Source organism: Leptodactylus fuscus, chromosome 5, assembly GCF_031893055.1.
Source record: "Leptodactylus fuscus isolate aLepFus1 chromosome 5, aLepFus1.hap2, whole genome shotgun sequence".
NCBI classification, from domain to species: domain Eukaryota; kingdom Metazoa; phylum Chordata; class Amphibia; order Anura; family Leptodactylidae; genus Leptodactylus; species Leptodactylus fuscus.
Window position 1 is genome coordinate 20,049,109 of NC_134269.1, and position 16,906 is coordinate 20,066,014.

The 16,906-nt window shown below is 46.9% G+C and overlaps 1 protein-coding gene across 4 annotated transcripts in view; it reads left to right on the forward strand.

The window, feature by feature from the left end:
- Positions 1–6,130: 6,130 nt before the first annotated feature.
- DOCK6 (dedicator of cytokinesis 6) overlaps positions 6,131–16,906 on the forward strand; it is a 57,463-nt gene continuing 46,687 nt past the window's right edge. For all 4 annotated transcript variants that reach the window (XM_075272575.1, XM_075272576.1, XM_075272577.1 and 1 more), the window contains exon 1: positions 6,131–6,247. In XM_075272575.1, coding sequence (XP_075128676.1) covers positions 6,201–6,247 — 47 coding nt within the window. In that variant the 5' untranslated portion in view covers positions 6,131–6,200. The remainder of the gene's footprint in view (positions 6,248–16,906) is intronic.

The window sequence follows — 16,906 nt, forward strand, 5'->3', positions numbered from 1 at the left end:
AAGGGCATAAGCACTCCATTCACAAGGAGGGTTTAGAGGTACTTTTTGTCCCCCGTCCTCCTGATCAATAGGGGTCGTGGCGATTGGACACTTATCCCCTGTCCTTTGAATTGGGGATAAGTGTCTATAATTGGACAACCTCTTTAACAGTCAGACTCCAGACTTAAATGGGTGGCAAACCTTGTGTGAATAGTACAGATGATTATTGTAATACATCTTATTATCAGGCTGTTGTCCTGCTCCCCGTCCCTTGACTAAAGTGACTCTCACTCTGAAAATTCTCTAATCTTTCCATCTCAAGATAGAGCGAAGGTTATGGAGCAGATTCTCCTCTACATACTGTGTGCAGTGTATGATAGCTAGTTTCTATAGAGTCTATAGTCTTAAGATAGAGCGAAGGTTATGGAGCAGATTCTCCTCTACATACTGTGTGCAGTGTATGATAGCTAGTTTCTATAGAGTCTATAGTCTTAAGATAGAGCGAAGGTTATGGAGCAGATTCTCCTCTACATACTGTGTGCAGTGTATGATAGCTAGTTTCTATAGAGTCTATAGTCTTAAGATAGAGCGAAGGTTATGGAGCAGATTCTCCTCCACATACTGTGTGCAGTGTATGATAGCTAGTTTCTATAGAGTCTATAGTCTTAAGATAGAGCGAAGGTTATGGAGCAGATTCTCCTCTACATACTGTGTGCAGTGTATGATAGCTAGTTTCTATAGAGTCTATAGTCTCAAGATAGAGTGGCCATTATGGAGCATATTCTCCTCTACATATTGTGTGCAGTATATGACAGCTCGTCTCTATAGAGTCTATAGTCTCAAGATAGAGTGAAGGTTATGGAGCAGATTCTCCTCTACATACTGTGTGCAGTGTATGACAGCTCATCTCTATAGAACAGCTCAAGGAGAACTGCAAACTATACACAGAGCCTGCAGAGGGGAAAACTGCTAAAACTGCTCCTATAATGGCCAGGTATAGTGTTATACCGCATGTACATATTATTATAAGTTACATATAGTTTAAGGCCTCCATATATGTTGGAATATTGTCAGCTGAACCCACTGATTAGGACCAGGCGGCCTTCTAATGTATGTGGGGGTCTCCTGATGCTCCCGCTACATAGGTTATTGGGAGAGAGAAGATACAGACATAAATGATCTTACACTATACAGAACTCGATAACTGAATGTTTGACTATTAGACTAAGGCGATATTCACACCTGTGCTGAGTGTCTGTCCGTCAGCAGTCCTGTGGATTGGAAATCAGTATGAAAGTTCAATTTGGGGATGGAAAACCCCTTTAATAGGAACACATTTTGACATGCTAGACATATCCTTGGTGCCAGGTCCACTATATCCATAGGGTAAACTGGGCACCTGCACTAGGCCTATGGTAGTGGGGACCCTTATGGTGACCCAGACTGAGCAGGACAGTCCAGTATTTCAGGTACTATCCCACTGGTCCTGGTAGCAGGTCCCTATATCAGCTATATTCGTGTCCTTAGGATGTAGATACAGTTGACTACATTGGCACAGAGCTGTCAGCTCCAGGCTCCATCACTAAGGCTTTGTCTGGGAGGCGCCATAATTACTTAGCCCGAGACGTCACTACAGCCAGAGCCTATAGGCAGCTCTGTGGGAACAGGGACAGTATGTGTTATAGTGATTGAATGGGCATTACATTATGTGGGGGCCACCTGAGGGAGCACTATATGATGTAGGGGACACTATATGATATGGAGGCCACATAAGGGGACACTATTAGAGATGAGCGAACAGTGTTCTATCGAACACATGTTCGATCGGATATCAGGGTGTTCGCCATGTTCGAATCGAATCGAACACCACGTGGTAAAGTGCGCCAAAATTCGATTCCCCTCCCACCTTCCCTGGCGCCTTTTTTGCACCAATAACAGCGCAGGGGAGGTGGGACAGGAACTACGACACCGGGGGCATTGAAAAAAATTGGAAAAAGTCATTGGCTGCCGAAATCAGGTGACCTCCTTTTTAGACGAATAGTGGATTTCAAATCCGGGTCATATGAGAATGTGAACTTTGTGACTATGAGACAGGGATAGCTGTACAGGCAGGGATAGCTAGGGATAACCTTTATTTAGGGGGGAATGTTATTAAAAATAACTTTTTGGGGCTCTATCGGGTGTGTAATTGTGATTTTTGTGAGATAAACTTTTTCCCATAGGGATGCATTGGCCAGCGCTGATTGGCCGAATTCCGTACTCTGGCCAATCAGTGCTGGCCAATGCATTCTATTAGCTTGATGAAGCAGAGTGTGCACAAGGGTTCAAGCGCACCCTCGGCTCTGATGTAGGAGAGCCGAGGGTGCACTTGAACCCTTGTGCACCCTCAGCTCTGCTACATCAGAGCCGAGGGTGCGCTTGAACCCTTGTGCACACTCTGCTTCATCAAGCTAATAGAATGCATTGGCCAGCGCTGATTGGCCAATGTATTCTATTAGCCTGATGAAGTAGAGCTGAATGTGTGTGCTAAGCACACACATTCAGCTCTACTTCATCGGGCTAATAGAATGCATTGGCCAGCGCTGATTGGCCAGAGTACGGAACTCGACCAATCAGCGCTGGCTCTGCTGGAGGAGGCGGAGTCTAAGATCGCTCCACACCAGTCTCCATTCAGGTCCGACCTTAGACTCCGCCTCCTCCGGCAGAGCCAGCGCTGATTGGCCGAAGGCTGGCCAATGCATTCCTATGCGAATGCAGACTTAGCAGTGCTGAGTCAGTTTTGCTCAACTACACATCTGATGCACACTCGGCACTGCTACATCAGATGTAGCAATCTGATGTAGCAGAGCCGAGGGTGCACTAGAACCCCTGTGCAAACTCAGTTCACGCTAATAGAATGCATTGGCCAGCGCTGATTGGCCAATGCATTCTATTAGCCCGATGAAGTAGAGCTGAATGTGTGTGCTAAGCACACTCATTCAGCACTGCTTCATCACGCCAATACAATGCATTAGCCAGTGCTGATTGGCCAGAGTACGGAATTCGGCCAATCAGCGCTGGCTCTGCTGGAGGAGGCGGAGTCTAAGGTCGGACCTGAATGGAGACTGGTGTGGAGCGATCTTAGACTCCGCCTCCTCCAGCAGAGCCAGCGCTGATTGGTCGAGTTCCGTACTCTGGCCAATCAGCGCTGGCCAATGCATTCTATTAGCCCGATGAAGTAGAGCTGAATGTGTGTGCTTAGCACACACATTCAGCTCTACTTCATCAGGCTAATAGAATACATTGGCCAATCAGCGCTGGCCAATGCATTCTATTAGCTTGATGAAGCAGAGTGTGCACAAGGGTTCAAGCGCACCCTCGGCTCTGATGTAGCAGAGCTGAGGGTGCACAAGGGTTCAAGTGCACCCTCGGCTCTCCTACATCAGAGCCGAGGGTGCGCTTGAACCCTTGTGCAGCCTCAGCTCTGCTACATCAGAGCCGAGGGTGCGCTTGAACCCTTGTGCACACTCTGCTTCATCAAGCTAATAGAATGCATTGGCCAGCGCTGATTGGCCAGAGTACGGAATTCGGCCAATCAGCGCTGGCTCTGCTGGAGGAGGCGGAGTCTAAGATCGCTCCACACCAGTCTCCATTCAGGTCCGACCTTAGACTCCGCCTCCTCCAGCAGAGCCAGCGCTGATTGGCCGAATTCCGTACTCTGGCCAATCAGCACTGGCTAATGCATTGTATTGGCGTGATGAAGCAGTGCTGAATGTGTGTGCTTAGCACACACATTCAGCTCTACTTCATCGGGCTAATAGAATGCATTGGCCAATCAGCGCTGGCCAATGCATTCTATTAGCGTGAACTGAGTTTGCACAGGGGTTCTAGTGCACCCTCGGCTCTGCTACATCAGATTGCTACATCTGATGTAGCAGTGCCGAGTGTGCATCAGATGTGTAGTTGAGCAAAACTGACTCAGCACTGCTAAGTCTGCATTCGCATAGGAATGCATTGGCCAGCCTTCGGCCAATCAGCGCTGGCTCTGCCGGAGGAGGCGGAGTCTAAGGTCGGACCTGAATGGAGACTGGTGTGGAGCTATCTTAGACTCCGCCTCCTCCAGCAGAGCCAGCGCTGATTGGTCGAGTTCCGTACTCTGGCCAATCAGCACTGGCCAATGCATTTCTATGGGGAAAAGTTAGCTTGCGAAAATCGCAAACTGACAGGGATTTCCATGAAATAAAGTGACTTTTATGCCCCCAGACATGCTTCCCCTGCTGTCCCAGTGTCATTCCAGGGTGTTGGTATCATTTCCTGGGGTGTCATAGTGGACTTGGTGACCCTCCAGACACGAATTTGGGTTTCCCCCTTAACGAGTTTATGTTCCCCATAGACTATAATGGGGTTCGAAACCCATTCGAACACTCGAACATTGAGCGGCTGTTCGAATCGAATTTCGAACCTCGAACATTTTAGTGTTCGCTCATCTCTAGACACTATATAAAGTGGGGACCACGTGAAGGGACACTATATGATGTGCGGACCACACTGTATGATGTGGGGACCACTTGGGGGGGACACTGTATGATGTGGAATCACTAAAGGGGACACTATATGATGTGGGGGGGGGGGTCGCTTGAGGGGATACAATATGAAGTGGGGACCATTTGAGGGAACTCTGTATGATCTGGGGACCACTAGACTGGAAACTATATGTTTTTGGTTCCATTTGAGGTAACATTATATCATGTGTGAGCCACTTTAAGAGACATTAAATGATTTGGAGACCATTTGAGGGGACATTGTAATATGTGGGGGCAGTTATACTGATGGGGCCACTGAGGGGACATTCTATATTATGGGACAATTAAGGTGCCATTATTCTGTCTGGGGGTCATAATACTATGTGGGAGACATCATAATGTGAGGTGGGGACTGTATGTTATACGTCCAAGGACACTATTGTTGTGTTGGGGTGCACAGATGCTGTAATACACGGCTTGCATTACAGCATCTTGTAGTGCAAGAATGAAAAGCAGTGTGTGATCAGGGCCCAGGAGAGATGACACACTCGCCACCAGATTAGGGTGATGTCTGTCCATACATTGCAGTTTGCATACGCCATAGGTTATTTATTTTTTAAGGCTTTTAGGACCATTCAACAATAAACTTAGATTATATTTAAAGCTACATGAATGTAATGCTGGCCGCCCCCTGGTATGAATAATGTGTACTCCTCCCGAGCTACACCACTTCTCTGGAATGCTCTACCCCGGACAATCAGATTAACTCCCAATTTCTACAGTTTCAAACGCAAACTAAAGACACATCTTATCAGACAAGCCTATCACAATGTCTAACATAAACCCTTCCGTACCGTAATTAGAATCCCCAAAATTTAACCCTCCTCTGTCCCCGCTCCCACATTACCCCACATGATACGATGTCATCTCAGGATAACTTTATATGTCCAAGCTCCATCCACATGTTACTGAACACGACTGTTGATGGCTCATAAAGTTTTATGTTTGTGTAATGACAGTCACCTCTATTACAAAAGTGTCTGACCCCTGTATAAGCAATGCCGCCCCTGCTACCTCTTGTGTCACCCCCTCTACCTCATAGATTGTAAGCTCTTGCGAGCAGGGCCCTCAGTCCCATTGTGTGAAATGACGTTCTTTGTTATGTATCTGTCTGTATTTGAACCCTACAAATTGTACAGCGCTGCAGAATATGTTGGCGCTATATAAATAAAATGTATTATTATTATTATATGCAATGCACCATATGACCACTAGGTGTAAAAAAATAAATAAATAAATAAATAAATAAATAAATAAATAAATAAATAAATCAATCAATCAATCAATCAATGTAGTACAAAACATGACCACAAGGTGTCCCAGCACACAACCTGAACGGTTGCAGTTCACCATAGCTCCATAGGGTGGCAGCAGAACAAAGTAGTAAAATCATAAATATCAGTGCAGTACTGCTCATCGCCACACGGGGCCGCAAGCGTATTGGTAATCCAGAGTTGACAGCTTGCAATTCCTCCGCATGACCGCACGGTGTCGCTTGTATATAACACTTGCAGACCTTGGCAGCCTCCTCACCGGAGCGGGCAGAGTGTGGGCGGTCATGGGGCGGGTAATGGGCGGCCCTGCGGGGTGTTGTGCCGGGATCGGGTCAGCCCTGCTCCAGCCGGTACAGTTGCTGGCGGAGTTGTGGCCGGGGAGCTGATGGCGGCAGCGGCGGATCGCAGGGCCTTCGCACAGAAGATAAACAGGTGAGGGCCGGGGGAGGGGACAGGTGCGGGGTTATATATGGCAGGTGTGTCCTATGGCAGGTGGCTGTGGCGACTAGTATAGGGGCTGCCATGTATGTAGGAAGTGTGAGCAGGACATGGGCTGCAGCCTGTGCTTGGAGGACTACAACCCCCAGCATGCCCTGACCCTGCAGCCGGAGTGCCACAAGTTACCGCTCATTACCCAGGCACATAGGGCAGGTATAGGGGGCGCTCTTATCCCCCAGCATCACTGCGGGCCCCTATAGCACTGTCCGCCATGGCCCCGCTACTTATTGGGTAAAATAATACAAATATCTTGCCCCCTTGTGGCCGAAAACATCTGAAATTCAACAAGTGTCCGACTTTACAAGTGTTTTCTAAAGATTAGGGCCACATGGTGACTATGGGGTGAGATCGCACCCCCGAGGGCGCTGCGAGTCCCAAAAAGATGGGGGGGGGGGTGTTTACTTTTTGTGACTTTTTCTTACCGCTAAGTTCATACGAATATCTGGGACCAGAACAACGGACAGGCGGACTGCAAAAATAGTGGTTATCTACAGATCCCATTGACTATAATGGGATCCACTGAAAATGGCGGATGATAAAGTTGTGCGTTTTTTCTTCGCCGATTTCTGGCGGACACTACAGCGAAGACTCCGACACAAATGTGAACGTAGCCCTAGTAGGGGCCATAGCTACAGAGTAGTCCTGGCATTGCTTAAAGGGGTTTTCCAGGATTTAGGACAGAACATGCTCTCCTATCCCCACCTCTCTGTTTCTTGGGGAGGGTCACATGACCACTGGGATCAGTCGCTGGAGTCATGTGACTCTCTTCACCTTTGACATTGGAGGTCCATCATGGTAAGGTCATTGGGACTGGACGTCGGAGCACTGGGATTATGTGGCCGTCCCTAAGTTAGTCCTAAATTTTGGACAACCCCCTTTAAAATTAGTTGCCACTGTACCAAACCCTCAGCAGTGTAGTTTGTGGATGGAGACGAGTTCCCTGCCCGTAGTACCGTACAGTATGGTCACCGCTGTGTCGCAGATTATCGCACCTCTCCGTACCATATAGCCGGTGTATAGTGACAGCTGCCGACCTTCTGGTGTGATCTGACCGTCTGACACTGGCAGCTCATTAATATTCATAAGCTCATTGAGAAATATTGGAAACGTAATAATTTATCACAAGGCTCGTGTACACCCGGGGCTCTTTGTTATGTGGGAGTCCTCCACCCCCTCCACCAGTCCGGAGTATAGCATTTCACTAATTCATTCAACTAGACTACAGTACAGTGATCTAAAATCCTGCCATGCTGCCGCACCATCTGTCCTGACAGCTGAACCAAACAATGGCTGCAGGCGGCTCGCCTGTCTGTGTGCAAACTGTGTGCGAATAGTGGGCTAATAAGCCACCGAGTCCAAGATGATGTCACTGAGGAGGGAGACGTACAACTAAGGGGCGCAGGAGCCGGGGTACTGTAATAAGATGTTACAGGGGGTAATAAGAGGATAAGGAGCCGGGTTACTGTAATAAGATGTTACATGGGGTAATAAGAGGATAAGGAGCCGGGTTACTGTAATAAGATGTTACAGGGTAATAAGAGGATCAGGAGCCGGGTTACTGTAATAAGATGTTACAGGGTAATAAGAGGATAAGGAGCTGGGTTACTGTAATAAGATGTTACAGGGTAATAAGAGGATCAGGAGCCGGGTTACTGTAATAAGATGTTACAGGGTAATAAGAGGATCAGGAGCCGGGTTACTGTAATAAGATGTTACAGGGTAATAAGAGGATCAAGAGCCGGGTTACTGTAATAAGATGTTACAGGGTAATAAGAGGATCAGGAGTCGGGTTACTGTAATAAGATGTTACAGGGTAATAAGAGGATCAAGAGCCGGGTTACTGTAATAAGATGTTACAGGGTAATAAGAGGATCAAGAGCCGGGGTACTGTAATAAGATGTTACAGGGGGTAATAAGAGGATCAGGAGCCGGGTTACTGTAATAAGATGTTACACTGGGGTAATAAGAGGATCAGGAGCCGGGTTACTGTAATAAGATGTTACAGGGTAATAAGAGGATCAAGAGCCGGGTTACTGTAATAAGATGTTACAGGGTAATAAGAGGATCAGGAGCCGGGTTACTGTAATAAGATGTTACACTGGGGTAATAAGAGGATCAGGAGCCGGGTTACTGTAATAAGATGTTACACTGGGGTAATAAGAGGATCAGGAGCCGGAATATTGTAATAAGATGTTACAGGGTAATAAGAGGATCAGGAGCCGGGTTACTGTAATAAGATGTTACACTGGGGTAATAAGAGGATCAGGAGCCGGGTTACTGTAATAAGATGTTACAGGGTAATAAGAGGATCAGGAGCCGGGTTACTGTAATAAGATGTTACACTGGGGTAATAAGAGGATCAGAAGCCGGGTTACTGTAATAAGATGTTACACTGGGGTAATAAGAGGATCAGGAGCCGGGTTACTGTAATAAGATGTTACAGGGTAATAAGAGGATCAGGAGCCGGGTTACTGTAATAAGATGTTACACTGGGGTAATAAGAGGATCAGGAGCCGGGTTACTGTAATAAGATGTTACACTGGGGTAATAAGAGGATCAGGAGCCGGAATATTGTAATAAGATGTTACAGGGTAATAAGAGGATCAGGAGCCGGGTTACTGTAATAAGATGTTACAGGGTAATAAGAGGATCAAGAGCCGGGTTACTGTAATAAGATGTTACAGGGTAATAAGAGGATCAGGAGCCGGGTTACTGTAATAAGATGTTACACTGGGGTAATAAGAGGATCAGGAGCCGGGTTACTGTAATAAGATGTTACACTGGGGTAATAAGAGGATCAGGAGCCGGAATATTGTAATAAGATGTTACAGGGTAATAAGAGGATCAGGAGCCGGGTTACTGTAATAAGATGTTACAGGGTAATAAGAGGATCAGGAGCCGGGTTACTGTAATAAGATGTTATGGGGTAATAAGAGGATCAGGAGCCGGGTTACTGTAATAAGATGTTACAGGGGTAATAAGAGGATCAGGAGTCGGGTTACTGTAATAAGATGTTACACTGGGGTAATAAGAGGATCAGGAGCCGGGTTACTGTAATAAGATGTTATGGGGTAATAAGAGGATCAGGAGCCGGGTTACTGTAATAAGATGTTATGGGGTAATAAGAGGATCAGGAGCCGGGTTACTGTAATAAGATGTTACACTGGGGTAATAAGAGGATCAGGAGCCGGGTTACTGTAATAAGATGTTACAGGGGTAATAAGAGGATCAGGAGCCGGGTTACTGTAATAAGATGTTACAGGGTAATAAGAGGATCAGGAGCCGGGTTACTGTAATAAGATGTTATGGGGTAATAAGAGGATCAGGAGCCGGGTTACTGTAATAAGATATTACAGGGTAATAAGAGGATCAGGAGGCGGGTTACTGTAATAAGATGTTACACTGGGGTAATAAGAGGATCAGGAGCCGGGTATTTGGTAGGACTGGGGTTATTCTTTACAGACTATGTACGTGATCTCTTGTCACTTTTCATTCCTGATTCTCTAGAAATCCTTTGGCACCCCGCCCCCACAATATCTATTTTTTCGCCCTGGTTTCCCTCGTCCTCCCCTCTCCCGCGTCCTGTTATTGTGTTGGGAGCGCAGCACTTCCTCTCCTATCGGACTGTGTGAGACGGACTGTCCTCTCGTGGGAGCTGCTCCTGTGAGACATGCCATGGCTTCGTATAGAGTGTGAGCTCTGTTTATCATTCGATATTGTTTGTAGGCTCTCGGGGTCAGGATTGTGTAGACTTCTTGATAGAGCGTCAGCTCTTCAGGCCGGCCTGTGGGAAGATCATTCGCTGTGTACTGAGTGTTGATCTGCCTTCGGTCTCTTTGCTCGGGCTTTAGCGTTGATGTAACTTGGTGAATTATTCAGAATGTGACCTGGAAATATTCGGTTCCCTCCCTGTGTCTTTGGGAAAATGTAGAGCAACCGGTTTAATGTGTCAGTGACTGCAGGGCGATAAGAGCTGACTGCTTGGTTCAGTATCAGGATAGCGCCCCTGTAAGCATTATAAGGGGTAGTATATAGGGTTGCCTTGGTATGTCTTATCATATTCAATATCCTGGACTGTATATACTTCGTCTTCTGTGTTTCATTTTATGCTAATGAATAAGAAGTGGGTGGAGCTTAGGCAATATCATCATGACCTCATCATATATATACCAACTTTATCATGGTCGCCAAAAACCTTTTACTGTCTAAGTGACCTTTTGGGTTAAAGGGTTTCCTCACCACAAGCCATTATTTCTTTCTGGCAATCCAATATGGCCGCCGGGGCCAAGAAATGGAGACGAAGGAGTAAGTAGGTCAAGCGTGGGTGCTGCTTTCTCCCCTGAAGGGTGACTTTAGCTGCCATCGCTCCGTTGGCTCTCGCCATAACCCGCTTTGTCTTGTCACAATAGACCGGGGTGGGAGGACGAGGCCTTGTGTGGTTACCTGTATGTGAGATTACATAACGGGTGTTACAGGGATCCTCACGGGGTTAATTAGACGTTCTGACATGGCCGCCCTACATAGTGACATGTCTCTCTACGCTGTCTTACAGATGTAATTACACATCGTTGGCGCCCATTATAATGATTATTTTTCTCGCCCACGATACTGGAAACATAGGCTTGGTATTCTCCAATATATTCGTCATGGTGCCTGTTGTCTGCAGGAAACAGTTATGTCGGTGGAAGATGGCGGCCGTCAGTTTTCTAGTGGCGTTAAAGGAAGAAAATGGCCGCCTCATTGTGGTACTAAGTGGGTAGAGTAAAATATGCCATGGTTTCTTCGAAAATTCTCAAGTGACGTGTTTTGCCAATTCCTTTACATTAGGCCAAGGGGTAAACCTAAGGGGAGACCTAGCCCCTCGAAGGGCTGACGGGAAACCTCCTACTCCATCTTCATGCGGATTCCACTTTAGGCCACGGCATGGACAGGACCGAAAAGTGGAGAGGAATTTGATAATGCGGGTGTCACTAGTGTACAGGTGTGTGGTCCTTGTATAATGCGGGTGTCACTAGTGTACAGGTGTGTGGCCCTTGTATAATGCAGATGTCACTAGTGTACAGGTGTGTGGTCCTTGTATAATGCAGGTATCACTGGTGTACAGGTGTGTGGCCCTTGTATAATGCAGGTGTCACCGGTGTACAGGTGTGTGGCCCTTGTATAATGCAGATGTCACTAGTGTACAGGTGTGTGGCCCTTGTATAATGCAGATGTCACTAGTGTACAGGTGTGTGGCCCTTGTATAATGCAGATGTCACTAGTGTACAGGTGTGTGGCCCTTGTATAATGCAGATGTCACTAGTGTACAGGTGTGTGGTCCTTGTATAATGCAGGTATCACTAGTGTACAGGTGTGTGGTCCTTGTATAATGCAGATGTCACTAGTGTACAGGTGTGTGGCCCTTGTATAATGCAGATGTCACTAGTGTACAGGTGTGTGGTCCTTGTATAATGCAGGTATCACTAGTGTACAGGTGTGTGGTCCTTGTATAATGCAGATGTCACTAGTGTGCAGGTGTGTGGTCCTTGTATAATGCAGGTATCACTGGTGTACAGGTGTGTGGTCCTTGTATAATGCGGGTGTCACTAGTGTACAGGTGTGTGGCCCTTGTATAATGCAGATGTCACTAGTGTACAGGTGTGTGGCCCTTGTATAATGCAGATGTCACTAGTGTACAGGTGTGTGGCCCTTGTATAATGCAGATGTCACTAGTGTACAGGTGTGTGGTCCTTGTATAATGCAGATGTCACTAGTGTACAGGTGTGTGGTCCTTGTATAATGCAGGTGTCACCGGTGTACAGGTGTGTGGTCCTTGTATAATGCAGATGTCACTAGTGTACAGGTGTGTGACCCTTGTATAATGCAGGTGTCACTAGTGTACAGGTGTGTGGTCCTTGTATAATGCAGGTGTCACCGGTGTACAGGTGTGTGGCCCTTGTATAATGCAGATGTCACCGGTGTACAGGTGTGTGGCCCTTGTATAATGCAGATGTCACTAGTGTACAGGTGTGTGGTCCTTGTATAATGCAGATGTCACTAGTGTGCAGGTGTGTGGTCCTTGTATAATGCAGGTGTCCCTAGTGTACAGGTGTGTGGCCCTTGTATAATGCAGGTGTCACCGGTGTACAGGTGTGTGGTCCTTGTATAATGCAGATGTCACTAGTGTACAGGTGTGTGGCCCTTGTATAATGCAGATGTCACTAGTGTACAGGTGTGTGGCCCTTGTATAATGCAGATGTCACTAGTGTACAGGTGTGTGGCCCTTGTATAATGCAGATGTCACTAGTGTACAGGTGTGTGGTCCTTGTATAATGCAGATGTCACTAGTGTGCAGGTGTGTGGTCCTTGTATAATGCAGGTGTCACTAGTGTACAGGTGTGTGGTCCTTGTATAATGCAGATGTCACTAGTGTGCAGGTGTGTGGTCCTTGTATAATGCAGGTATCACTGGTGTACAGGTGTGTGGTCCTTGTATAATGCGGGTGTCACTAGTGTACAGGTGTGTGGCCCTTGTATAATGCAGGTATCACTGGTGTACAGGTGTGTGGCCCTGGTATAATACGGGTGTCACTGGTGTACAGGTGTGTGGTCCTTGTATAATGCAGATGTCACTAGTGTGCAGGTGTGTGGTCCTTGTATAATGCAGGTATCACTGGTGTACAGGTGTGTGGTCCTTGTATAATGCAGATGTCACTAGTGTGCAGGTGTGTGGTCCTTGTATAATGCAGGTGTCCCTAGTGTACAGGTGTGTGGCCCTTGTATAATGCAGGTGTCACCGGTGTACAGGTGTGTGGTCCTTGTATAATGCAGATGTCACTAGTGTGCAGGTGTGTGGTCCTTGTATATTGCAGATGTCACTAGTGTACAGGTGTGTGGTCCTTGTATAATGCGGGTGTCACTAGTGTACAGGTGTGTGGTCCTTGTATAATGCGGGTGTCACTAGTGTACAGGTGTGTGGTCCTTGTATAATGCGGGTGTCACTAGTGTACAGGTGTGTGGTCCTTGTATAATGCGGGTGTCACTAGTGTACAGGTGTGTGGTCCTTGTATAATGCGGGTGTCACTAGTGTACAGGTGTGTGGTCCTTGTATAATGCGGGTGTCACTAGTGTACAGGTGTGTGGTCCTTGTATAATGCGGGTGTCACTAGTGTACAGGTTTGTGGTCCTTGTATAATGCACAGAAACTGAGGATGGAGGGGTCACATCAGACAGGTATATCTCAGGCATTTTATAACACAGAACGGTGATTCTGGTGTCATATGAAGGATGAGATTCTCAGCCTATGTGTATTTCTGTTTCATCACCTATTGAAAATACAGTGGGGTTTGAGATAGATAGACAGACATACTAGCCACTGCCTGCGACTTCGTCTGAGTGTTGTTAGAGTAGATGATCCGCCTATATTCAGCAAATTGCTGCCGTCGATGGTTTGCCTGCTCCGGCGTTTTGGCAGCTCTTAAGCTGTCCTGCTGCTGAACTTGTTCCTCGTGCCGGTGATTGTTCAGGCATCTCAGCAGCTCGCTGGGATGCCATATAATGAGCGTGTTGTTGGCGTTGTTGATCCAGCTGCTCCGGCATTTCGGCAGCTCTCAAGCTGGTTTTCCACTGAACTTGTTCCTCGCACCGTGCCTGCAATTGTTCCGGCATCTCAGCAGCTTGCTGGAACGTCATATAATGAGCGTGTTGTTGGCATCGATGATCCCCCTCAGCTCCACTTGAGGAGAACTCTGTGACTTCTGTCTTCCTTCATAGCTCTCATTGTTTGCGACAAATTAGATTCTCTTTTTCCAGGCATGTTTAAAATTGGCAAACTGCCAATTTGGAGTAAAGGTGTTTGCTCATGTCATTTTGTCTGCACTGCCTGGAGCAGATCAGATAATATGCAGATGCATGTACACAATCCACTGAGTGTTAGCTGAGTGTTTACACAGAGAGATAACAGCCCTGGGACCTGAGATAAGGCTGCTGCAAGAGCAGTGTAATATAGTATGTGAACATTATTATTAATAATTAGTTAATAGGATATATATATATATATATATATATATATATATATATATATATATATATATATATAATAAAATTTTATTTCAAAATATATACCTGGTGTCTAGTGTTTGGGGTCAGTAGGTTCGTGTTCTGCCATCTAATGTGACCCATGTTCGGGAGTATAACACCCATTATGTTATCTGCTGGAATACTTGGCAGCAGAAGAGCTAATATTTCCCTTCATCCGCCGTTGTGCGGGGTAATCCGCCATTAATCTTGACATTATCTATAAGATCTTGGCCGGGGCGATGAGTAATGCTATTGGGCATTTTGTTTGCCTGGCAGTTTGTGAGCGTACAGAGCTGTATTGTGCTGAGTGCGGCTGCTGGCGACTGGTCGTGCTCCGTACCGCTCTGCTCCACAACCTCATCTGTATACTACTCCTATACTACTGCAGGCAGCGGCCGTAAAGTCACTTTATTGTCATTGCCAGAAAGTGTGAAGCTGTGAGTCATCATGTCTATCACATCTGGGAAAGATGGGTGACTGCATGGAGAGCGCCAGTGTATGTGCCATACAGGTTGTCACCGGGGTATTGAGTGGTGTGTATGAAAAGAGCAATATCAAAAACGCGTAGTTTCAGCGGCATCTACCTGTAATGTGTGAATATACCCATAGGCTCGCTCGGGATTATCTGCAGGAACCTTCCACACACACCCCCCCCCCTTCCCCTCCAAATCTGGGTCCTTGGAAATCTGGGTGGGTTGTACTAAACTGGCGTGTGACATTTTTGGCTGGTGATTGACTATAACACATGTGAATGGCGCCGTGTACTTTGCACCTAGATCTTGGTTATCTTCACTCACAACACGTAATATAAAACTGCCGGAGCCACCTGTCATTCTGTGTCCGCGTCCCGTGCGGGGGTTAATGGTGTGCTATGTGCGACTATGAGATAATGCAGACTGTCAGCACTGTATATAATGTATGAGTATAGCGGGATTTGTGTAAGGGGGGCAGGGGTAGCATTTGCACCCTGATCCTGGCCGCTGTACCCCCAGCGCTCCTTGGAAAAAGTTGCGAGCAAGGGCTGTTTTGGGTCTGTATGTGCCATCTTATGGTATGTGGTCATGTAGGACACCATTTCGGAGGTACAATATGGAGGTGTGCATTGACCCATGGCAAGTGAAGGAAGCCTCGCCGCAAAACCAGTCAGACGTCATTTCTCGAAAATTCCTAAACTGTCTTATGTCCGCCATAGCCGTGACTCAGCAGAAACCTATGCGTTATGTGCGGTCGGTATACACCATGAGGTAATATGGCGCCGGTTTTATCATTTGTCATAGTCAAAAGGCGCATTTGTGTAATAAATTTTGCACCAAATGTACCTTAATGGCCTCGTCGGTCAACGACTTACCCCGGCGCACGCTGGACGCAAGGGGCCGGTGAATAAAACGTTGTTTCCTTTTTCCCGGCCTCCTCTGCGTTTCCAAAATTCATGGACAACCCCTTTAAATAAACATGTAGAGTAGGCCTTATGTGTAGTGAAGCCTAGTTGCAACCAATCAGAAATCAGCTTTCACTTTTATTCCTACTCTGAAGTGGTCTCTAGGCGGTTGCCATATGTGACCAGGGCCATATCTTACAATACATGAGCCGTCTTGTAATGACTGATGGGGACGGGTTGCGTGGCTTACAGATAAGTTACTGAGCGGCGTGTGAATGGGGGCGAGCTGGCGTTCACTATGAAAAATTAGGAAGGGATAAGCTCCTCCCACCAGAGGGTGATATGGACAGGCTACAGCTCCGCCCACTACAGGGTGACGCAGTGATGTGACGTAACGTTTGCTCATCTCCCCCCGGGGCTGACACCGATAGAAATCGATACCCTAGTCAGCCCCGCCCACTATGGGGTGACCCAGACAGACAGGAAGCACAGCGGCTATATTATTACTACACACGGGGTGTGAATACCTCAGCAGTTTTGGGATACACCTGTTCTCATCTATGTAAGGAAAGCAGAGCAGGTGAATACAGGGAGCGGCCCGGCTGCTGTTAACTCCTTCATTGCTGGACTTATCAGGGAGGCGATCTGTGCTGTCTGCAGCGACGCTCGCACTCTCGCAGGGTGACTTAGGGGTCAGTCTGACGCCCACATCTGGATTCTCCTGAGGGGCGTGTGAAGGAAATTAAGTGAAAGCTGACATTTTGCTAAAAATATTTGCAAATTTCTAAAATCTCAGTTCCCTAATGGTGCAGTTAGATAAAAAAAATGAAGTTTTTTATTTTGCAGGTAAAACATGTTCTATATCATGTTCCTTCAGTGACATGATATGACTGTATACAGAGTCCCAGGCTGGCGTAAACGTCTTGCAGGAGCCTCCTGGACATTCTGGGAGTGTTGGCACGTACGGGCACATGTTTCTCGTCTCCGCTCAGACCCCCTTCTCTTTGAGTATATCATTGGGGCCCCCGTTTCCCGGGCTCTGTGACTGTACATGCCTTCTGCAGGATATATAGTATAAATACCATAAATCATCTATACGTCCTGCGCTGCGCTGTGTCACATCAGAGGTAAAACATAAAAGCCTTGGTCAGAGAATAG